This window comes from Mustelus asterias, chromosome 11, assembly GCF_964213995.1.
Source record: "Mustelus asterias chromosome 11, sMusAst1.hap1.1, whole genome shotgun sequence".
Classification (NCBI taxonomy): Eukaryota; Metazoa; Chordata; class Chondrichthyes; order Carcharhiniformes; family Triakidae; genus Mustelus; species Mustelus asterias.
Genome location: NC_135811.1, coordinates 50,424,301 through 50,449,013, shown reverse-complemented (window position 1 = coordinate 50,449,013; position 24,713 = coordinate 50,424,301). Strand labels below are relative to the sequence as shown.

General features: G+C 46.1%; 1 protein-coding gene across 1 annotated transcript in view; it reads left to right on the top strand.

The window, feature by feature from the left end:
* Positions 1 to 23,623, top strand: part of papss2b (3'-phosphoadenosine 5'-phosphosulfate synthase 2b) — a 70,883-nt gene extending 47,260 nt beyond the window's left edge. Inside the window, exons 8-12 of the mRNA XM_078223583.1 lie at positions 462 to 667; positions 3,437 to 3,572; positions 8,068 to 8,336; positions 18,564 to 18,793; positions 20,713 to 23,623. Coding sequence (XP_078079709.1) covers positions 462 to 667; positions 3,437 to 3,572; positions 8,068 to 8,336; positions 18,564 to 18,793; positions 20,713 to 20,854 — 983 coding nt within the window. The 3' untranslated portion in view covers positions 20,855 to 23,623. The remainder of the gene's footprint in view (positions 1 to 461; positions 668 to 3,436; positions 3,573 to 8,067; positions 8,337 to 18,563; positions 18,794 to 20,712) is intronic.
* The last annotated feature ends 1,090 nt before the right edge of the window (positions 23,624 to 24,713 follow it).

Here is a 24,713-nt window from a genome sequence, read left to right as displayed (position 1 = left end):
TCCAAGTATTTAAAAATGTTTTAAAAAATCTGATAGGGGAGATGGAGAAAAACTATTGCCTCTTAGAAGGATATCAAAAACAAGAGGACATAACCTTAAAATTAGACCAAGGCCATTTTGGGGGAAATCGGAAAGCGCTTTTTCACTCAGAGTTGGATAATATCAGGAATTATAACCCCCAAGAGGCTGTCAATTCTGGGGATCAATTGGGAGTTTTTAACACTGAAATGATTCGATCCTTGTTCGGTTAGGGTATTAAGGGACAGTAAGCAAAATGGGTAAAGAGAGTTGAGATACAGGTCAGCCATAATATAAGTGAATGGCTGAGCAGGCTCAAGAGGCTGAATGGCCTCTTTATATTCCTGTATGAATAATGTGGTAAAAGTAACCACTGCTCGTTTGACATGTGTGTTGCAGTGAAGGAGTCCGTCCTGTCGGGTAACTGAGCTTGTTGTTCACAGGTGGAGTCATCAACCTGACCATTCCAATCGTCCTGCCGGTCAGCACAGAAGATAAAGAACGTTTGGGTTGTTGCTCGGCCTTCGCCCTCGTGTACTCGGGTCGTAGAGTGGCCATACTCCAAAACCCAGAATTTTACCCGCACAGGAAAGAAGAACGCTGTGCACGCCAGTGGGGAACAACCTGTGAAAAGCATCCCTACATCAAGGTACAGGACAATGGTGGCTGAATGCATCACTCAACAAACACCAGTACTCACTCATTGGTTATTCCAAGCCCGATTTTCCTGCCCTTCCCGCTGGCGGGATCTTCTGGAAGATGGAAGGCTGGTCATGAGGCATTGGAATAGTTAAGTCTAGAGGGACATGGATGAGAGTTTCAGCAGAAGATAAGTCAAGGCAGGAGAGAGAAATATGGGCAAAGCTATACAGCCTTAGTGATGGTGCAGATTGTGATCGCGAACTCATCTCAGGGTCAAGTATGACCCCAAGATTGTGAACTGTCTGGTTCAGACGCAGACAGTAAGTAAGGTGAGGGATAGAATCCACTAACCTCACACTGACCTCAAACTGACCCTTAAATTCATACTGATGCCTAACCTCACACATACCACTAACCTCACACACACATATCGGTAACTTCACACTCTGAAACTGACCTTTAACTTCACACTGACACCTAGCTTCAATGATCTCTAACCACACTGACCTCTAACCTCACTCTGACCTTTAACCACATCCTGGCTTCTATCTTCACACTGCCTCCTGACACACCCACATTGTCTGTACATTTAAGACCTGGCTGGCTGTAGAGATTTGCATTCTAATCAGTATTCTGTAATTTGATTTCTGTGTCTGTTTGCACTGTTTGAGAACAGATAACCACTCCATCTGACGAAGGGGCAGCGCTCCGAAAGCTTATGGTATTTGCTACCAAATAAACCTGTTGGACTTTAACCTGGTGTTGTGAGACTTCTTACTGTCCTGACACAAACCCAGCTGATATTCACTGTGAGCGTGTCCCAACCTCGAACACTGGTTCATGGTGGTGTATAATATTGTTTCCAAGGATGGTGTGAGGAGCCATTTGTGATACTCAGTGAGAATAGTAACCAGCCCAGTCGTAGTTTGACACTTATTAAAGACTATTTATTACAATAAAGAAATGACACATATACTCAAAAGAAGACTATAATGATACGTATAAGAGCTACTAAATACACCCACACGGTTTATGTAGAAATTGCCCTTTTTAATCCAAAGTACACTTACAAGATGTGAGCTCTTTCAGGACTTCCCTCTACCCAAACAACATCCAATTCAATAGATCTATAAATAAAGGCCAGCTTATAGTTACCACACTGTATATATACAATTGAGTAGTTATTCTGGGGAACGTCTCTTCTTGGTTCAGCAAAGATATGTGTTTCAACTGCCTCCCCGGAGTGTCTGCACCCTTGCTTCATGTCTGCTAGCTAGAACCGGCTGACGGGCTGCTAGGTGGAATCTGCCCTCAGGTTGCTAAATGGATACTGCCTCCCCACTTCCATGAAAAGGTTGCCAATTATTCCATTATTTCCCTTTGAGTCTCTCTGTGTATTTGCTCTCTGTGTCCTCAGTTTCTGTAGTTCTAAAAGATTAACGTGTGTATGCCTTCTCTGCTGTAATCATCCATCCAAAGTGTTTCCTATTAGCAGAACACTGTAATCTTCTAGACTGTCTACAACTGCTAATCCCATTATTGGGAGTGACATCCTGTGAAATTCCTTTTTAAATGCTGGTGGCTTTTAAGCTGCTGGCACAGTCATGACATCCTGGAACCACACTGAGCCAGGAACCTCACTCAGAGCTCCGAACCAATTTGAATTCCAAAATGTAGGAACATCATATTTTCCTTGGTATGCCTCTTCAAGTTACCATTGACATTGGTTGTGTATAATTAAAATATATAAGATGACAATGAAGTGAAGAATTTGAACAACCAGCTTGAGGGCAAGCCTGCTAGGTGTGAAGTGGTGCTCACACCACTGAGTGAGAGAATGTTACAAGACTTTTTTAGTAAGTTTCAAGACTTGCACAGTCTTTTTCAGGCTACTCACTTATAACGCAAAAATTCTAGCTGGCTATTTTAATATCAGGATTAAAAAAGTATTTGGGGCGATTTCCGAGGTGCCATCTCCTTTGATAAATGGAATTCAACTGTGTTGGAGGAGGGCAAGTGAGTGAACTCCAGGCTCCACCTTGGGGCCACCAACCCACCTGAACTTGTCCAGGAGAATCCAAGAATGAAAAGTCAGTCACCTGTGTGGACACTGCTGTAAGTAGCAAGAAGAAAAGTAGAATCATAGAATCCCTACAGTGCAGAGAGAGGCCATTTGGCCCATCGAGCCTGCACCGACAACAGTCCCAACCAGGCCCGTTCCCCATAACTGCACATATTTACCCCCTGACACTAAGGGGCAATTTAGCTGCCAGAAGGTACGGCATGATTTAAATCCTGGGAAGGTTCTGGCCCTCTCTGCGACACTCCCCACAGGGACATACCACAGATTGGGAGGACTCACCAACTCCCTAACACCATAGGCAGGATTTTATGGCCTCACTTGTCCTGAAACCATAAACTCCTGCCTGAGGTCAACGGACCTTTCCATGCTCCGCCCCTCGCCCGCTCTGATCTCCGCCTCCGGGCGGGTTGGTAAAATTTCAGCCCACATATCAGCACTTTTGAATGAGCTGTGCCACCCTATCAGTCCTCACTGGCTGAGGGTCTCAGTGGTTTGAAGCTTAGGTACTGGTGTATGTCGACACTCACCGAGTCCAGCTGATGGTCTGATGGTCAAAATTCACCAGCAAGACAATCCGATCCAAGGTGTTGCGTTTTATAGATAAGTGCAGACGTGATTAGTTTCTGGAGGTGGCGGTGGGCTAGTTAAAATAGAGCCAACTTCTAAACCCTGCTTTAATAATAACTGTTCCAGATGGTGATGGAAAGTGGAGACTGGCTGGTTGGAGGTGACCTTCAGGTACTGGAGAGGATTCAATGGAATGATGGTCTGGACCAGTATCGTCTAACTCCTCAGGAACTCAAGCAGAAGTTTAAGGACATGAACGCTGGTATAGTTTCTCCACTGCTACTGGATTTCTATCCCTCAGCTCAATATTGATGATGGGGCTGAATGAATTCACCCCATTATTGTCAGTTCTGAGCCACCCTTCAGTCATATTCTGTGATAAGTCACCCGTAACACTATCTATCCCATACTTCCCATAATTTGTGTATAAAATTAGGAGAGGACGAGATAGAGTGGACAGGAGAAAATTGTTTCCCTTGGCGGAGGATTCTAGAATCAGGGGACATAGATTCAAGATAAGTGACAGGCCTGACAGCATCTGTGGGGAGCGAATACAGCCAACATTCCGAGTCTAGATGGCCCTTAGTCAAAGTTCTGATGAAGTGTCATCTAGACTTGAAACGTTGGCTCTATTCGCTCCCCACAGATGCTGTCAGACCTGCTGAGATTTTCCAGCATTTTCTGTTTTTGTTTCAGATTCCAGCATCCACAATATTTTGCTTTTATGTCGACGTTGGATTCTTGTTTGCAGTCTTTCTTGGATCTTTTGTACAAAATTTGTGTTTAGGCCACACCATCCTTTGTGAGTTTTACTCTTAATTTCTCTAATCATCCAACACTTACAAAGCTTCTCATGGATTTCAGTACTGAAATGGTAAAGAAGATTATATTTGCAAATGTGTCATAGAATCCACAGAATCCCTACAGTGCAGAAGGAGGCCATTCAGCCCATTGAGCCTGTATCGACAACGATTCCACCCAGGCCCTATCCCTGTAAGCCCATATATTGACCCTGCTAATCCTCTGACACTAAGGGGCAATTTAGCATGGCCAATCAACCTAACCCGCACATCTTTGGATCGTGTGGGAGGAAACCAGGGCACCCGGAGGAAACCCACACAGGGAAAATGTGCAGACTCCACACAGACAGTGACCCAAGCCGAGAATCGAACCCAGGCGCCTGGCGCTGTGAGGCAGCAGTGCTAACCACCGTGTCGTTATTGTGCAATTTGGGAGAGAGGTTTTAAAATTATTTTGATAGTCAGTGACGAGGGTTCACCAATGTAAGATTGTTGTAAAGACTGAGAGAAATGTCTTTATCGGAGAGTTGCTGGAGCACAGAATGTTTCAGCACAGGCAGTTAGTTATTCATTGCACCTTTTAAGGGAAATGTGGCTAAGTATTAAAAACATTGGAAGATACAAGATCTGCGAGAGGGCAGGTTTTTTTACACAACGTGGTGAGAACAGCAAGCTGTGCAGTCAGTGAGCTACACGCTCGGTTTCTCGCCTCAGCAAGCACTCTGCGCAAAAAAAGGAAAGGCTCTGTTTAATGGGCCAAATGGCTTCTTGTAATGTGAGCCACTGTGCTGCTAGGATTAGGGGCTTTGCTGGGTCATCCAGCACTGGATGAGCAGAAATTTCCTCCAGTTAAATATGCAGAATACTGAAGCCATTGTTTTCACTCCCCAGTCCAAGCTCCATTCCTGAGCTACCAGCTCCATTCCCGAGCTACCAGCTCCATTCCCGGGCTACCAGCTCCATTCCCGAGCTACCAGCTCCATTCCCGAGCTACCAGCTCCATTCCCGGGCTACCAGCTCCATTCCCGAGCTACCAGCTTCAGTCCCGAGCTACCAGCTCCATTCCCGAGCTACCAGCTTCAGTCCCGAGCTACCAGCTCCATTCCCGAGCTACCAGCTTCAGTCCCGAGCTACCAGCTTCAGTCCCGAGCTAGCAGCTCCATTCCCGAGCTACCAGCTTCAGTCCCGAGCTACCAGCTTCAGTCCCGAGCTACCAGCTTCAGTCCCGAGCTACCAGCTTCAGTCCCGAGCTACCAGCTTCAGTCCCGAGCTACCAGCTTCAGTCCCGAGCTACCAGCTCCAGTCCCAAGCTACTAGCTTCAGTCCCGAGCTACCAGCTTCAGTCCCGAGCTAGCAGCTTCAGTCCCGAGCTACCAGCTTCAGTCCCGAGCTACCAGCTTCAGTCCCGAGCTACCAGCTTCAGTCCCGAGCTACCAGCTCCAGTCCCAAGCTACTAGCTTCAGTCCCGAACTACCAGCTTCAGTCCCGAGCTACCAGCTTCAGTCCCGAGCTACCAGCTCCATTCCCGAGCTACCAGCTCCATTCCCGAGCTACCAGCTCCATTCCCGAGCTACCAGCTCCATTCCTGAGCTACCAGCTCCATTCCCGGGCTACCAGCTCCATTCCCGAGCTACCAGCTTCAGTCCCGAGCTACCAGCTTCAGTCCCGAGCTACCAGCTCCATTCCCGAGCTACCAGCTTCAGTCCCGAGCTACCAGCTCCATTCCCGAGCTACCAGCTCCATTCCCGAGCTACCAGCTTCAGTCCCGAGCTACCAGCTTCAGTCCCGAGCTACCAGCTTCAGTCCCGAGCTACCAGCTCCATTCCCGAGCTACCAGCTCCAGTCCCGAGCTACCAGCTTCAGTCCCGAGCTACCAGCTTCAGTCCCGAGCTACCAGCTCCATTCCCGAGCTACCAGCTTCAGTCCCGAGCTCCCAGCTTCTGTCCTGAGCTACCAGCTTCAGTCCCGAGCTACCAGCTCCATTCCCGAGCTACCAGCTTCAGTCCCGAGCTACTAGCTTCAGTCCCGAGCTACCAGCTTCAGTCCCGAGCTACCAGTTCCATTCCCGAACTACCAGTTCCATTCCCGAACTACCAGCTTCAGTCCCGAGCTACCATCTCCATTCCCGAGCTACCAGCTCCATTCCCGAGCTACCAGCTCCATTCCCGAGCTACCAGCTCCATTCCCGAGCTACCAGCTCCATTCCCGAGCTACCAGCTCCCTTCCCGAGCTACCAGCTCCATTCCCGAGCTACCAGCTTCAGTCCCGAGCTACCAGCTTCAGTCCCGAGCTACCAGCTTCAGTCCTGAGCTACCAGTTCCATTCCCGAGCTACTAGCTTCAGTCCCGAGCTACCAGCTCCATTCCCGAGCTACCAGCTTCAGTCCCGAGCTACCAGCTCCATTCCCGTGTACCAGCTCCATTCCCGAGCTACCAGCTTCAGTCCCGAGCTACCAGCTCCATTCCCGTGTACCAGCTCCATTCCTCTTCTGGGCAACAGTTTCTGATTAAGCCAGCCTGATCACAACTTTGCTGTCATATTTGATCCTAGCATGAGATTCCGATTTCCCCTTCACTCCATCACTAAGGCAACCTATTTCTAACTACATAATGTCAACTTGGCCCTTGTCTCAGCTCATCTGTGGAAACCTTCATCCGTGTCATTACCGCGAGGTTTGATATTCCAGTGCGCTCCCTCCCTACGCACAAGGCCACCCAAACCTCTGCTGCCCGTATCTTCACTTGCAGAAAGAGGCCATTCAGTCCATCCCGCAAATCTCCTGTGCTCGCTGACCCAGTCAAGATGTGATTTTAAAATCCTTGTCCTGTTTTTAAATCCCTCAGTGGTTTCACCGCCCGTGCTCCCACTTATCTCTGTAACCTCCCCCAGCCCAACAACGTTATCTCTGTAACCTCCCCCAGTCCAACAACCCTCCAAGATACCTCGCTTGTCTAATTCTGGCCTCTTGTGCATCCTCCATTTTAATCATTCCACCATTGGTACTTGCACCTTCCATTATCTTGGTTGTAAGCGCTGGAATTCCCTCTCTCTACCTCTCTACCTGCTTTCCTCTTTGAAAATATCCCTTAAAACCTTTCTGTCCAAGCCTTTGATCATCTGATGTAATATCTCCCTGTGTAGCTCAGTGTCGTACTTGACTTTCTAATGTTCCTGTGAAGCACCCTGGGATGTCTTATTATGTTAGAAGGTACTGTAAGTTGTTACAGGTTATAGCTGGGAGCAATAATAACCTGTTGTGTAAGATGTTTGAATGAACGTTTAGGAACCAGCATAAAACTAGTTAGATCACATTTTTGGATAAACCTAACAGCTAAACTTTCCACAACCAAAAATGTGCAGGTTAGGTGGATTGGCTATGCTAAATTGCCCCTTAGTGTCAGCGGGATTAGCAGGGTAAATACATGGGGTCATGGAGATAGAACCTGGGTGGGATTGTTGTCATTGTGGGCTCGATGGGCTGAATGGCCTCCTTCTGCACTGTAGGATCCTATGATTCTTTGAACTATTTAATGACTTTGCCTGTATTTCAGTTGGAGGGTATACAAATGTGGTGTGACCACTTTGAGAATGAGATGGTGTAACTGTTCTCTGTTTCTGAGTAAGCAGAGGATCGCAGCTAATGTGTACACTCAGAATGCTGGCAGTGAACTATCTGTTATCTAAACAGGTTTGTGAGATTGGAACCAACCTCAATGTTTCAGCTCAACTGGGGATCCATTTGAATCAATTTGCATGAGGGTAATAGTACTTCAAAAGCAACAGGTCAATGCAAAGTTGTAGTTGATTTTAGATTGGAAAGAAAATCACTTTTCAATTGGTGAATGATAGATAAAAACAGCTGTAATCTATTAGTCAGGATGCAGTTATCTCAAGTAGAGTGGCCAATGATACTTTCCTGCATAATGCAAGAGTGTTCCTTCCTTGTCTTTGTTGCAGACGCCATTTTTGCCTTCCAGCTGCGTAACCCTGTTCACAATGGCCACGCTCTACTGATGCAGGACACGAGACGTCGCCTTCTGGACCGAGGTTACAAACGGCCCGTGCTGCTGCTGCACCCACTCGGGGGCTGGACCAAGGATGACGACGTCCCGTTGGAATGGCGCATGAAACAGCACGCAGCGGTTCTCGAAGATGGCGTGCTGGACCCACAGTCAACCATTGTGGCCATCTTCCCTTCACCCATGATGTATGCCGGGCCAACGGAGGTTAGTAAGAGATGGATGAAAGGTAGGAAGCAGGTGGAAAATTTAAGATCACTCAGCGTCGGAGAGCATTGGCCGTAAGCACACTTTGAGTTTTTGACGTGTGTGTGAGTGTAATCATTGCCAGATTTTGCCTTGCCATTTTCCGCACCACCGCTGTGAAAAATCTACAGGCAGCATTTTCCAGCCCCTCCTGCTGTGCAAATCTTCCAGTCCTTTCGATGTCAACAGAGATTTGAATGGCTTGTCCCATCTGGGGGCTGGAAAATCCTGGCTTCAGTCCTTTAACTTCCAGCCATTCTTTGGTTCAAAATTGTTCTGTTGCTACTCCCTAACTCCCCACAACATTTGCTAATATTGACCTTTCCAATGGACGAGACCAACTCGAATTATATATAGTAATTAGGGCTGACAGTACACTCGAGTGAGTTAAGATGTTCTAAATAGGGCACAGCTCCTCTCAGAGTTAGGTGAAAATGAGAATTGTCTGAATGTGGGGAGTCTTAGACGTCCTTACTATGGCTGGACAGATCCCCAAACTTCCATTCCCTGCGAGAGTGAGAATGGATGGGGGGATCTCACCCAGGAGATATCCCAGAAAATGCACAGAGCAATCCCCTGAAGCATTGCATGGACATTGCCTGGGAGTTCAAACTTCCAATGGGCAAATTACCTTGCACCAGAAACCATCAGATGCTCCCAATTAAATCAGAGACATCGGACGGTTCTGACTCTAGTTACCCAGGGAAAGTTAGAAAAATTAAAACCACATCTAACTCCTGGATAATTATGGTTAATAAAACCCTTTTCACCCCCGTCCCTGTCCCTGAGCACTGCCCTACCTCCCAACCATGCCCCCATTCCCTTCAACTAACCCCGACTACCTCCCAAACCCCAATTGCCGTCCTGAACCCGGCTACCATCCCCATCTCTGACTATCCACTTGATCACCATGTCTACCCTCCTGACCACCACCCCCACCAACCCCCTGCACCTCATCCTGCCCCAACCCCAGACTGATCACCTAACCGATTCACTGCTCCCACCCCCAGACCCAGCCTCTCCTTCCCCATCCATTCTACACCCCTCTCCCCAAGCCCATCTTACACACTTAGCTTAGCAATCGCCTGTCCCTGGCTTCTCAGGCTGACTGGGATCTTGGGAAATTACCTGCTTAAGGGGAGCCAATGCTGTAAAAAGGGGATGTGGCTTCGCTTTCCCTGAATCTGCTGCACTCGACTGAACGCCTTAGGATGTTGCTCTGCCTTACTGCTCACACCCAGCCCAAGCTGGAGGTTTGGGTGGGGAACCTGCTTTCCCTGACTAAGGTTGGGAAAAAAAGACCAGTGGAGATCCTCAGGAGTTCTGGCTCACTGTCTCTTTTGGTTATGAACATTTGTAGCCTTGAACTTATTACTGAAAATATGAAGCCACTATGAGGGTAGTCTGGGTGTTCAGAGGGTAGTCAGGAAGTTGAGGGAACCAGTTGGTGGAGATGGTCAGGGGTGTGGGTGGAGGTGGGGGGGGGGGGGGGCAGTAGTTGGGGCATTGGGGTGGTAGTTAGGGAAGGTAGTCAGGCAGGGGTTGGAATGGTAATCGGGGGTGTTGGGATAGTCAGGGGTTAGTGAGGGGATTGGAAGGTTCATTGAGGGTTTAGGAGGCAGTCAGGGTTAGATGGAGGGGGTAGTTGGGGGCCAGAAGAGTAGCTGGGGGATGGAATATAGTCAGAATTAGTGGGGGGGTGGGGTTAGTTAGGGATGAGGGGATAGTCATGTGGTTGGGAGGGTAGTTGGAGAGTTGGAACATTGTTGGGGATGGGGGGATGGTTGGTGGTGGGATGAGTGGTTAGAGTGAGTACAGTGGGTGGGGTGGGGGGGGGGGAGTTGAGGGGGTGGTGGCAGGGTAGTTAGAGAGGATCTTAATCAACTCCCCCACCCCCCCCACCTCATTTCATCTTAGTGAGGGTGGCATTGGGGCAGGAATGGCATTTCTAATAAGTACCCCTTAATAAGACACCCACCAGTTTGCCCACTCTGAGTAATTTATAGTGGTCACATGTCTGTTAATGAGAGGAAATGTATGCAAAGAGCATCTATTCGTGGCCAGTCTCCCATCCCCCGCACATCTGAAACTCTGCCGCCAATGTCCCAACTCAGGGCAAGTCCCATTCACCATCACATCTGCTCCAGATGTCGCACATTAACTTGCCATACCCAAACTCCCCGATACAATAGTGTGACCCTGAAATGTTTATGTGCGTTAATGGGTGCTATATAAATGCAAGCTGCTGTTGCTGTTCACCAAGGAGGAAGTTGGGTAGATCTCCTCTGTTGTAATATGCCTTTAAGGGATTGCAGCATGACATCACTAGATGGATGTGTGTCCTGCGATCCAATTTTAATTTAACTTTTGTGTTTGAGCAGAGAACGCACGGACAGCTCTGCTGCTGGTGTCTGCAAGCTCACTGTCCATGTGTAAATGTCTCCCTGCGCCTCGTCTCCATAACCTACAACTTCGATAGCACGCCTGTGAAGATGCTGTGGGATGTTTTATTATGTTAAAGGTGCTATATAAATGCAAATTGCTGTTATTTTTCACCAAAGAAGAAGTAGTGTAGAACTCTGCCACAACGGCCTGCAGCCATCAGCCCACACCACTCCTCCTGTGGCTGTCAAGGTGGCCAGAGTAGCTATATTTTCTGGCAGAGGGTTATTTCAGACAGACACTGGAGACCTCGGTGCTACCAGTGAAGGTGCTGTATGGGCAGATGCATTAGGGGTCTGACGCACTTTTCCAGGAGAGTCGGGGAATTCATCCATAGGGTCAGCACAGGACGGAACACTCCCTGCACAATGTGGCACTTGCATTTATGTAGCATCTTCAGCATAGCTATCACAAGGTGCTTCACAGAAGCCTAATCAAACAAAATTGGCACCAAAGAAAGGAAATATTAGGACATGTGAGTGGTTGATCTTAGGGGTAAGTTTTAAGAAAGAACTCAAGTCCCCAGGGCCTGATGGGATATACCCCAGAATACTGAGAGAGGCAAGGGAGGAAATTGCTGGGGCCTTGAGAGAAATCTTTGCATCCTCACTGGCTACAGGGGAGGTACACACAGTAAGAAGTCTCACAACACCAGGTTAAAGTCCAACAGGTTTATTTGGTAGCAAAATAAGACTTCTTACTGTGTTTACCCCAGTCCAACGCTGGCGTCTCCACACCATGACTACAGGGGAGGTTCCAGAGGATTGGAGAATAGCCAATGTTGTTCCTTTGTTTAAGAAGGGTAGCAAGAATAACCCAGGTAATTACAAGCCGGTGAGCCTTACATCAGTGGTAGGGAAATTATTGGAGAGGATTCTTCGAGACAGGATTTATTCCCACTTGGAAATAAGTGGACGTATTAGTGAGTGGCAACATGGTTTTGTGAAGGGGAGGTCGTGTCTCACGAACTTGATCGAGTTTTTCGAGGAAGTGACGAAAATGATTGATGAGGGTAAGGCAGTGGATGTTGTCTACATGGACTTCTGTAAGGCCTTTGACAAGGTCTCTCATGGCAGACTGGTGCAGAAGGTGAAGTCGCATGGGATCAGAGGTGAGTGAGCAAGGTGGATACAAAACTGGCTCGGTCAAAGAAGACAGAGGGTAGCAGTGGAAGGGTGTGTTTCTGAATGGAGGGCTGTGACAAGTGGTGTTCCTCAGGGATCAGTGCTGGGACCTTTGCTGTTTGTAATATATATAAATGATTTGGAGGAAAATGTAACTGGATTGGTTAGTAAGTTTGCGGACGACACAAAGGTTGGTGGATTTGCGGATAGTGATGAGGACCATCAGAGGATACAGCAGGATATAGATCAGTTGGAAACTTGTTGCAGCTTTATAGAACCTTAGTTAGGCCGCACTTGGAATATAATGTTCAATTCTGGTCGCCATGCTACCAGAAGGATGTGGAGGCTTTGGAGAGGGTACAGAAAAGATTTACCAGGATGTTGCCTGGTATGGAGGGCATTAGCTATGAGGAGAGGCTGGAGAAACTTGGTTTGTTCTCACTGGAGCAACGGAGGTTGAGGGGACACCTGATAGAAGTCTACAAGATTATGAGAGGCATGGACAGAGTGGATAGTCAGAAGCTTTTTCCCAGGGTGGAAGAGTCAATTACTAGGGGGTTTAAGGTGCGAGGGGCAAGGTTTAAAGGAGATGTACGAGGCAGATTTTTTACACAGAGAGTAGTGGGTGCCTGGAACTCGTTGCCGGGGGGAGGTAGTGGAAGCGGATACGGTAGTGACTTTTAAGGGGCATCTTGACAAGTGCATGAATAGGATGGGAATAGAGGGATATGGTCCCCGGAAGGGTAGGGGGTTTTGGTTAAGTTGGGCAGCATGGTTGGTGCAGGCTTGGAGGGCTGAAGGGCCTGTTCCTGTGCTGTAATTTTCTTTGTTCAAGAATCATAGAATCATAGAAACCCTACAGTACAGAAAGAGGCCATTTGGCCCATCGAGTCTGCACCAACCACAATCCCACCCAGGCCCTACCCCCATATCCCTACACATTTACCCACTAATCCCTCTAACCTACGCATCTCAGGACTCTAAGGCGCAATTTTTAGCATGGCCAATCAACCTAACCCGCACATCTTTGGACTGTGGGAGGAAACCGGAGCACCCGGAGGAAACCCACACAGACACGGGTGAGAATGTGCAAACTCCACACAGACAGTGACCCGAGCCGGGAATCGAACCCAGGTCCCTGGAGCTGTGAAGCAGCAGTGCTAACCACTGTGCCGCCATGCCAGAGGGAAAGGGAAATGAAAGTATAGACTTTTTAGGGAGGTCATTCCTGAACTTAGGACCTGGGTTGCTGAAGGGTGATGGGAGTAAGGGGCATGGGTGGGAAGAATGTAGAGTTCTCAGAGGATTGCAGGGCTGAAGAGATTATAGAGATGGGGCAAGTGGAGATATCAAAGAACAAAGAAGATCAAAAAACAGTACATCACAGGAACAGACCCTTTGGCCCACCAAGCCTGTACCGACACACAACATCTTTCCAATCTAAAGACTTCCCTGCTTATTCATGTATCTGTCAAGATGCCTCTTAAACGTTGCCATTGTATCTGCTTCTACCACCTCCTCTGGCAGCGCGTTCCAGGCACTCACTACCCTCTGTATAAAAAAACTTGCCTCTCACATCTCCTTTAAACTTTCCCCCTTTTACCTTAAACCTATGTCCCCTAGTAATTGATATTTATACCCTGAGAAAAAGACTCTGACTGTCCATTCTATCCATGCCTCTCATAAACTTCTCTCAGGTTACCCCCTCAGTCCCCTACATTCAAGTGATAACAAACCAAGTTTGTCCAATCTCTCCTCATAGCTGATACCCTCCAAACCAGGCAACATCCTGGTAAGCCTTTTTTGCCCCCTGTCCAAAGCCTCCACATCCTTCTGGTCGTGTGGTGAGCAGAACTGTACACAGTATTCCAAATGTAGCCTAACTAAAGTTCTGTATAGCTGTAACCTGACTTGTCAGTGAGGCCCTGAAGCAACTTGAATACAAGGATGAGAATTTTTAAATTGGGCCTTTGAGAACCAATGGAAGGCAATGATGGGGAGCTGAACCAGGTGCAGCTTTGGATATAGACAACGGAGTTTCACATCAATTCAGATTTGTGGAAGGTAGAAACTGAGATGCTGACCATGTAGAGTAGAACAGTTCAGTCTGGAGGTAACTTGCAGGGAATACTAATCGGAAATCAAGTTCCTGTTTCTCCATCCCCCTAAATTACTGGACAGAAAATCAGGGATTTACATTGAGAGAATATAATTGGGAAACAGGCTTACAGTCCTCATTTAAATCACGTACATTCTATAGTTTCAAACCATCACTTTCATGCTTTCGTATGAGTTTCCTAAAGCGTACAGACCTTGCATCCTTTTAAATACTCCGGTGACTATGAAGAATTGTGGTACAGTATTCACTGAAAATGCCTAATCTGCAATTATAGTGACTGCAACTGTGCGACTAATGGGTGCTGGAGAAAGTGGCTTTTACAGAATTTATATGTGCCTCTCAATGGGTAATGAACCATGTTTCACCTTTTGATCTGGACACAGAGAGAGACTAACATGTGCTTTAGGCACTCAGAAAGTCACAGGTAGAACTGGGGAAACAAAACACTCTATAAAGGTCAGAATAATGAGATGATTTGGTTAGGACGTCATTTCCCTCTCATATACTATTTCGGGCAAAAATGTTAACTAAATTAACAAATTAAGGGACATGTTAATCCTTAAAGGGACACTGCATCAAAGGCAACTTAAAGCATCAAAACAAAATGTGATTAACCACTCCAAACCCCACAGTGCCCACAGGGCTCGGTAGGCGACCCTGTCACATGCTGGGACATTCAGAGCTCAACTCAAAACAATTAATCTTGCTAAACTGTCAGAAAGGGCAGCAGTAACCATGTTAGATTTTATTCTGTTCTGGATGCTTATCTGCCACAGTAGAGCTTTAGGCACCAGTTTTATGTCCACACACCTCGAAGGTGCTGCAGATGTGGCACACTGGTTAGCACTGCTGCCTCAAAGCTCCAGGGGCCTGGGTTCTATTCCAGCCTTGGGTCACTCTGTGTGGCGTTTGTGCGTTCTCCCCGTGTCTGCGTAGGTTTCCTTTGGGTGCTCCGGTTTCCTCCCACAATTCAAAGCATGTGCAGGTTAGGTAGATTGGCCATGCTAAATTGCCCCTTGGTGTCCCAAGGTGTCTAGGCTAGATGAATTAGCCATGGTGAATGTGTAGGGTACGAAGTCTCACAACGCCAGGTTAAAGTCCAACAGGTTTATTTGGAATCGTGAGCTTTTGGAGCACCTGATGAAAGTGCAGCGCTCTGAAACTCGTGATTCCAAATATACCTGTTGGACTTTAACCTGATGTTGTGAGACTTCTCACTGTGCCCACCCCAGTCCAATGCTGTGTTGGGTTACAGGATGAGGCGGGAGTAGGGCCTGGGTAAGATGCTCAGTCAGAGAGTCGGTGCAGTCTTGATGTGCCAAATGGCTTCTTGTGCACTGTAGGGATTCTATGAGATGGCATCCATATTCGTGAGATGCCAGGCTTATCTCATTGATTTTAAAGTGGCAAATCAGTTACCCTTTTTTGGGTCTTCACTCCAGACCATTTTCTGGGGTCCAGTGTTTCCTCCATTCTCCATTCCCTCTGAACCAGACCACGTGTTTACTTGCCCATTTCTAGGTATGATGTGGTGCGCATAAGAATTGAGCTCCTGCTATTGCATGCTGGGGATAGCACCTCCCCTTTTGTTAGCTGTGAACTGCTTCGAGACATCCTGGGCTCATGAAAGACACAATAAAAATGTAAGATCTTTCTTCTTTCTTTATGTTCAGATGATCCTCTCTGAGTTTGGAAGGCAATAGAAGGAACAATCCATTGGTAATGCCTTAGACTGTAAACTGCCAATCAACTTTTCAAAACAGTAAATGGATAAGTGAACAGAAGCAGTGAGACACTGAAGATTTACAGTACTTACAGGCCTAATTATCTCTCCCTTGAAGATAAAAAGTAACAATCAAACGGCCCTGCTACATTAAACTTCAGTGTGGACTGACCCATGTCCAGGGTCATTGAATGTTAACTGTAATATGGTCATCTCTCTTGTTGGTATAATTATCTCTTTCTCATAGTTGAATTTAAACAAGAGAGGCTCAGAAATGTCTTTCAATAAGGTGACTGGAATAGAGACACTGCAAATATGGGAGGTTGAATTTTATCATTAGAATCATAGAATCCTACAGTGCAGAAAGAGGCCATTCGGCCCATCGAGTCTGCACTGGCCACAATCCTTCCCAGTCCCTATCCCCATAACCCCACTTATTTACCCTGCTAACCCCCTGACACGAAGGGGCAATTTAGCATGGCCAACTAACCTAACAATTAGGTGTGACGATAGTGATTGGAGTGAGAAACACCCTTACTGCTCATCGATGTAGTCAAACTAATCCAGTGACCCGCACGCACCACACCAGAGGCCCGTTGGTGCTCAGCCAGGCAGTTACTGTGAATCCAGCTGACACTCCAGGACTGGGTGTTGAGGGGGAAGAGATTGGAGGAGGGCACACCCTGGTCAACAACAAACTGGAATATTTTTCTGGGGCTACAGGAGAAGCCTTTTGCCCCTCTTGGTCTAGTAATATTTAAAGTCCTGAAAAGATTTGGGTTGCTTTTGAGAAACGTTCACTGGCCCTTTAAGGACACTGAGCATTGCTACAAATAGGCACACTTCGACCAATTGTATCTTAATAATCAATGTCCTATATCCAGTGGCACAGGGGCAGCACTATAGCACAGTGGTTAGCATTGCTGCCTCACAATGCCAGGGACCCTGGTTCAATTCCAGCCTTGGGTCACTGTCTGTGTGGAGTTTGCACGTTCTCTCCATGTCTGCGTGGGGTTCCTCCGGGTGCTCCGGTTTCCTCACAAAGATGTGCGGGTTAGGTGGATTGGTCACGCTAAATTGCCCCTTAGTGTCAGGTGGACTAGCTAGGGTGAAATGCATGGGATTCTGGGGATAGGTCCTGGGTGGGTTGTGGTCGATGCAGACTCGATGGGCCGATTGGCTTCCTTCTGCACTGTAGATTGTATGATGTTCATTATAAGATGCCAGTTTGCATTTCAAAATGGCCTCCTGCCTCAGACAGGTAGACACTCTGGCTGTGCATTTAAAGACTGTTATAAAGATGTTAACAGTCCAAATGCCAGTGTAAGCAGGGCAGTACCTCCTCATATACAACAGGTGCTTACAGTTAAAAGTTCCCCTCTAACAAGAAGCCAACAAAACAGGTGCCAATCAGACATATCCACAAATAAGACCAACAAGATTGTAATATTTGAATTAAATATTAGAACCCTCCCTAATAAAAGAGCAACTCCACACCATTGATGGGTAGCCTCACGGGGGTTAACATTGTGGGAGGGTAAGACCCTCTACTGGTAGAGGGACCTCACACAACCATCCTGTAACTAGCTGGACCACTTCCTGTGCCATCCTGATTCTTAACCCCATGTGTACCAAGACAGAATGAAATTAAGTATCGTGATACATGAAAAATACCGACATCTACAACTCCAGTACCCTGCTGCCCGACATGAACAGTGGACTCAATGTATAGCAACTTTTTAATCAATGGTTTACTGGGCACTGTACATGATGATGGAGAGGGAGGGAGGGAAGGAGCACTAACAATGTTCATGAGCTGTGTGAAAGGAAAATCAATCAGTCTCCCTGCTCCTGATTGGATTCAGTGATCCGCATTCCGGTTGTGCAGCCTACCTGATATTTCTCCTCTTGGCATTAGGCAGGGTGTAGATTAGGCGGCCATTCTGATGCCATCCATTTGCAACCGCACTAAAGTCAAATTTTCCCCACTGTCATTTGTCTCACCTCACCTCCCTAATTGGCATTGGTGAACAGGATTTCTGTTACATTTCCAGTGAAGCTATGGCACAACATGAGAGAAAACCCTGAGGAAATTCCTGGTCTAGGTGAGAATAGTAACAAATCTCGCAACACCAGCTTAAAGTCCAACAGGTTTATTTGGAATTACGAGCTTTCGGAGCGCTGCTCCTTCATCGGGTGACTCACCTGAGGAAGGAGCAGCGCTCCGAAAGCTCGTGATTCCAAATAAACCTGTTGGACTTTAACCTCGTGTTGTGAGACTTTCTTACTGTGTCATCCCAGTCCAACACCGGCATCTCCATATCATAGGTGAGAATAGGTCGAGGTTCAGTATTGGGGTTTAGCCATTCCTCAACACTCACTATCCAGACACACACATGAAAAAGCACTATGATGCCTGTCAGGCCACCATTGCTGCCAGCAGACAGTTTGCCCGATGTAGGTGTACTCTGTGCCAGACCTTTAGCGGAAGGGGCACACATATACGCTGCTTTGTGAGCATAGGAAAAGTGGCGACATGCCATTGTTTCAGCCCCAGTGACACAGGCACCCACCATTAACTCTACGCCTTGCGATTTACATTGAGGCGAGAGGCGCAACAGATTGGTAATGGCAGAACAGGAACCCTGGAAATTCAGGCCCTTTGTCTGTGCTTTGAACAGATGGCACTATTGCTGGTCACTTGTTCAGTTGGCTAATTGCCACTGGGATGTATTGAGAGCGGCTGTCCTTGCTTTGATAACAATGCTATTTGTTTTCAGGTTCAGTGGCATTGCCGGTCCCGCATGATTGCTGGAGCCAATTTCTACATTGTGGGCCGGGATCCCGCAGGCATGCCTCATCCTATGACTAAGAAAGATCTGTATGAGCCCACCCATGGAGCCAAGGTTCTGAGCATGGCACCAGGTCTAACATCTGTGGAGATCATACCATTCAGAGTTGCTGCATACAACAAGGATAAGAAGTGCATGGATTTCTATGACCCAGAAAGGTAAGTTGCAGGAACATGCTTTCATGCCCAACGAATCAAATGAAAAGAACTGTGATAGTGCAGTTGTTAACACTGTACATATTGTGGTTGAATCTCTGGCCTTGCAACCAGCCATGGTCAATCTGTTTCTCAAAAGACTCTGCCACAGCCAGGAAAGAGTCTCTGCCACAGCCAGGAAAGAGTCTCTGCCACAGCCAGGAAAGAGTCTCTGCCACAGCCAGGAAAGAGTCTCTGCCACAGCCAGGAAAGAGTCTCTGCCACAGCCAGGAAAGAGTCTCTGCCACAGCCAGGAAAGAGTCTCTGCCACAACTAGGAAAGGGTCTCTGCCACGGCTAGGAGACAGTTCAGCTAGCCCTCGCTTAGCTGTGAAAGAAGGTAAAGCAGCCATTATCATGCCATTTGTTACCCAATGATAAAGCAGATATGATAAATAGCAGAATGCCTTGCTCTTCAGGATGTAGGGTGCATTATGCTGAGTAAGTAACTAGGAGCAGGGCAAGAGACACTCACAAATCCCAGCCATTATAGCATGTGTACTCCCAGTGTGACAATGCAGGATTTGGATTTGTAACACATGATTTTAGAAGGGTGAATGATTCTGCCCAAATCCTTGTTGCAAAAATGAACCTTTACTGAAGGTGTGTACCTCTAGCCTGGTATGATACAATTGACAATGTTAAAATGACAATATCAAGACAATGATGGACAATGTGCATCAGGAACCAGACAATACATGCAATTTCAGAAAGGTATTCCGTAAAACATTTCTCGGAACTTAATAATTGGCACCCTCTTTTCACATCCTCAAGATGTCTCACAGCACTCCACCCAGTTGCTATCACAATATAGACAGAGCAAGCCTCGCCAATTCATAATCTCTGTTAATGGTGTAAGTTGGGAGGCAAATGTTGACCAGGTCACAGCTTGCCTACTCTTCCTTGAACAGTGTGCTAGGATTGTTTCACATCCCTCCACACAAGTAGGGCTTCTGCTTAATATCTCAGTGAAATGATAGCACCTCAGGCAATGTGGCAGTCGGGTGTCAGTCTGGGCTGCGTGCTCAAGTCTCTGGAGTGGGGTTTAAAGCCACAAACTTCTGCCTCCTGAGGCATGTGTTCTAGCACTGGTCTAGAGCTAGAATTTGCATTCAATAGATTCCTCCCAAGCAAATTTAGATTACCACGTGGCCAACGTATGGTAACTCCAAACAAGAGCAACATCACCTAGGATCAAGTTGTTGCTAAAACCCTGATCATTTAATTTTGTGAACTTTGAAAAGTCTTGTATTGAGTGGCAAACTGCACAGTTTGGTAAAGGTTTGGTTGAAATGTGGACAAAGCCAATTGCAGTGAAATATTGATGCGCGATTAATCCACTCGGGAGGCTAGATCGTACCCGGGAATAAAGGCTTTTATTCGCAACAAGAATAGAGCATACTGCTTAACAATACAATCCCAGACTAAGGGTCACTAGGAAGTGCAGTGACCTTTATACTCCTATAGGAAGGCGGAGCCAAACGGAGTGTACCACAGAACAATGCTAACAGGTGGAACACCCCAACCCTAACCCCAACAGTAACAAGAGTAACATATGTACAAGTACCCATAGTGGTAACCATCTATGGTTCACCACAAATATATCATGAGCACCCAGTTCAGCATTGCCCAGGTCCCCGTCGCCCAGGTCCCCGTCGCCCAGGTCCCCGTCGCCCAGGTCCCCGTCGCCCAGGTCGCCGTCGCCCAGGTCACCATCATCTAGTTCACTGTCACCCAGTTCACCATGCCCCAGTTTACGATCACCAGTTTATCTGAAACAAACTTTACCCACCAGTTTAACATGATTTTCGTATACTGCCATTCACCGATAACCATTTTAAATGTGACGTTTGCTAATACATATCTCATGGCTATTTATTTTAGACATCAAAGTTTTGATTTCATCTCTGGAACCCGTATGAGACAGCTTGCTCGTGAAAATAAAAATCCACCTGACGGCTTCATGGCTCCCAAGGCTTGGAGGGTACTGACGGATTATTATTCCTCATTGGAAAAGAACAATTAAAGTTTTACGATACAAAGGCCAGTTTTTGGAGTGTGAAACGTCCGCTCGCTGTTTCTTGCAATTTATCCTCTTTATATACTCTTAATTCATGCAATTATTAAATCTTAATTGGATTTGATTTACAGTTATTAACAATTGGTTTCCAAATGACAGAATGAAAACCTAGCTGGGAAAATAGGTTATTGTTCGTTGCTATTTTTAAAATGCTATTTATTTCCTTATCATGTTTGAATAAATGTAAAATTCTTTTTGGTCCATTGCTGTAGCCATTAACTTCATATTTATATTTAAACGAATAGCCAAGGACAAATGGAAACAATTTGAGATATTTTAACACTATATGGAGTTCCTTCTCAAGGTGGCTGCAACGCTGTTCTAAGTGTTTCCGGTTTACGCCAAGCTAAATTACCTCAAATGTTAACAAACTGCTGCGTAAACGGGACATTTTTAGTGCAATCTATTTTTAAAGGGTCATACTGTTCCCAGGTCCCTTGTTACCTTGTATAGAATGTGTGAATAGTTAAAATCTGTAGCAAGCACAGGTCAGTATTTTCCCTGACACGCTGTACAGATGGCGCACTTGTTTAGCAGAATGTTATTCTTGCCATCTCTAGGCACTGAGATGCTTTGAAGTAATTTTATATTTTTTATGTTGGGTTTTGCCAAGAGCTTTGGATTTAAAGGGGTGGCACAGTGGTTAGGACTGCTGCATCACAGCACCGGGGACCCGGGTTCAATTCTGGCCTTGGGTGACTGTCTGTGTGGAGTTTGCACATTCTCCCCGTGTCTGTGTAGGTTTTCTCGGGGTGCTCTGGTATCCTCCCACACTCAAAAGATGTGCGGGTTAAGTTGATTGGCCATGCTAAATTACCCCTTATTGTCAGGGGGGGGGGGGGGTCGAGAAGGGTAAACATAGGGCTTGGGTGGGATTGTTGTCAGGTGCAGAATGGCCTCCTTCTGCACTGTAGGGATTCTATAATTACACCTGAGAATTCTGGATATGATGAAAGCATAGCTGTCATGAGCTTAGTCTGAGTAATGGGTTTTTGATAATTACATTCACAAGCTACCCCTCTGCCAATTGAAAATTGCCTTACTTTTAAAAACCCTTGCTCCATACTCTCATTTGTTCAATGTTGACTTTGTAACTTACTGAGCAGATAAAGGAACAGAGACAATAGCAGAGCAGATGAACCACAGATCAACACAGGTACAAAATGCCTTTAAATGGTAATTGTTCCAATCAGCACGGAATCCTTAAAGAATTTGCCCCCTGCAACAATTTTAATGTTAATTCTCAATAGGAGGTTGGGGCACTTACTTCAGTGTATCTCCACTGTCGGTACTTCCTTCGAATGCTGCCATACTTAATAATGGTGTTGCTTTTTAACTAACAATGTTTAAAATCCTGTCTGTCCCGTTGGAGGGAGGGATGTTGTTTTTTCTCCCCAACATGGCCTCAAAGCATTGCGTTGTGTTCACACTGGCAAGTGTCAGACAGAATTCAAATCAAACCTTCTACACATCAGAGTATTTGTATTTAAATTTTCATTAGCACCAGCTGGGAAATTCCATCCATTATGCCTAACTAAAAGATTTGACAACTTGAGTATTGCTGGAAATACTGTTGAAGCTTTTCACCTTGCACTCATCAGGACAGATACAAGAACACCAAATTTCAAAGGGAGAAATAATTTATACTGCATGAGAGAAGAGTGTTGATTGGTTGGCATGTGGACCCTGATTGGTAGCGGCATTGCCATGGAGAATGCTACTTCCTTAGCTTGGTAGTTAACTGTTCCCCGGTGCATTCTCCATAGCAACATCCCCATGGTTGGTTGGCTGGCATGCCAAGTCCACATGCCAGCCAATCAACACTCTTTTCTCATGCAGCATAAACCATTGCTCCCTTTGAGAATTGGTATTCTTGTGAATCTGTTCTGATGAGTGCAAGACAAAAAGCTTTGACATCATGTCCCTTTTTTCAGTCATTCTCAAGTTCTGTACTTCCAAGCGACATTAGGTTCCACGTTAATGCTCACTTTCCTCAGCTGGGTGAGTTTGATTGCTTAACAGCCACATGTCAGACAACAGTGACCTTCTACATTTTGGAAAGTAAAACCTGGACATTTTAATTCATTCTCCTTTGCGCCTCTTGTTGGTGGATTTTAGAAAAAGCCATGGACACAGGATTTGGGCAGGTCCACAAATTATAATGTCCTTTTTGGCCAGGTGAGGAAGCAAACCTGGGTGGGGTGAAAGATCAAGAGAGAGTATGAGAATGGGAGGGTAGCCGGAATTATTCACTAAGTTATTCACTATTCACACTAAGTTTCCAGCGCCAACAACATCACTCAGACTCATAGAAAAGCCAACTAAATAAAGGAACTTTCCATTTTAAGTTTCACATGGGTTGCCTTTTAATGAACAATATGGTATGCTTCCAAAGTTGCTTGAGGGGTTTGAAATCTGTTCAATATGATTAATGGCTACAGCAAAATACCAAGCAGTTAATGCAGCAGGAGGTATATTTAGTTTCTAGAGAATACTGCTTATGCTTTAATCAACTGTATTCATGGTGCCTTTCCATCAAATGACCAGAAATATATATTTATTTTTAGATATGGAATGGCTTTTACATTGTGCCTTAACCAATACAAGCCTTGTATGCCTTTCATATATATGGTATAGCTAAATCTTCACATTAATATAATCTTGTACTGTTTATATGAATAAAAATTAATCAGCATTGTCTGTGCACTGTGTGGTCACTTATTAATCACTGCTCGTTGCTACTGGTACTAATTTAGAACCTCGGTGTGACTTCTATCCAGCTTATTGCCCCCCGCTTTCCCTGGAAAGGATTGCAAATGATTCCCACTTCTACTTTTTTTACTCCATACAGATTGCTCAAAATTATTCCACCAAAAGTGTGAAATAAGGACAGAAAACGGTGTAAAATACGTAGTGAGCCTGTGAATCTCTGAAATGTGAATGGCAAGATGAGAGGAAATATAATTGCATTTAGATAGCATTATCAGATGCTCATGGTTTCCTAATGTGCCTCCCCTCCAAAGAATTACTCTTTTTTTTTATCCATTCGTAGGACATGGGCATCACTGGCCGGCCACCATTTATTAGCCCATCCCTAGTTACCCACAGGCAGTTGAGAGTCAACCATAATTGCTGTGGCTCTGGAGTCACATGTAGCACATTAGTGAAGCAGATGGTTTCTTCCGACAATTAATCTTACGGTCATCAGTTAGATTCCATATTTCCATTTTTTTACAAATCAAATTCAAATTCCACCATCTGCCGTGCCGGGATTCGAACCCCGGTCCCCAGAACATTAGCTGAGTTTCTGGGTTAATAGTTTAGCGATAATACTACTAGGCCATCAGCTCCCACTCCTGCTATGCAATGACTGTGAGTAAACAGGTGAATCAGGTGGATGGCCTTTAATGGAATTCTTCAGTTATTTTTGTCTTCACGGTCACTGCAGGAACTACCGAGTATTTCCATCAATTCTGAGTTTTTAAAAATCCAGGTTCTAAGTATTCAGTGTTCTTTTTTATCTGTACTGACAAGTGTGATTTATAAATAATGACTGGGATTCTCCGACCTCGCCCGCAGCCATGTTTCTCCAGTCCTGCTGCTGTGAATGGAGTTTTCTCTGAGCGCCAAATTCTCCATTCTTGCTGGCAGGGCCTCCGACATCGGAGAATCCTGGCTGATGTCTTACAAGCAGAATTTTCAAAGCTGCTGCTATAATACCAGCTCTTCATAACTGGGCTCAATTGAGTACAAATTCTGAAATCACGTTTGGCCACGTTGATGTTTAAGTATCTCAAGCAGCCTT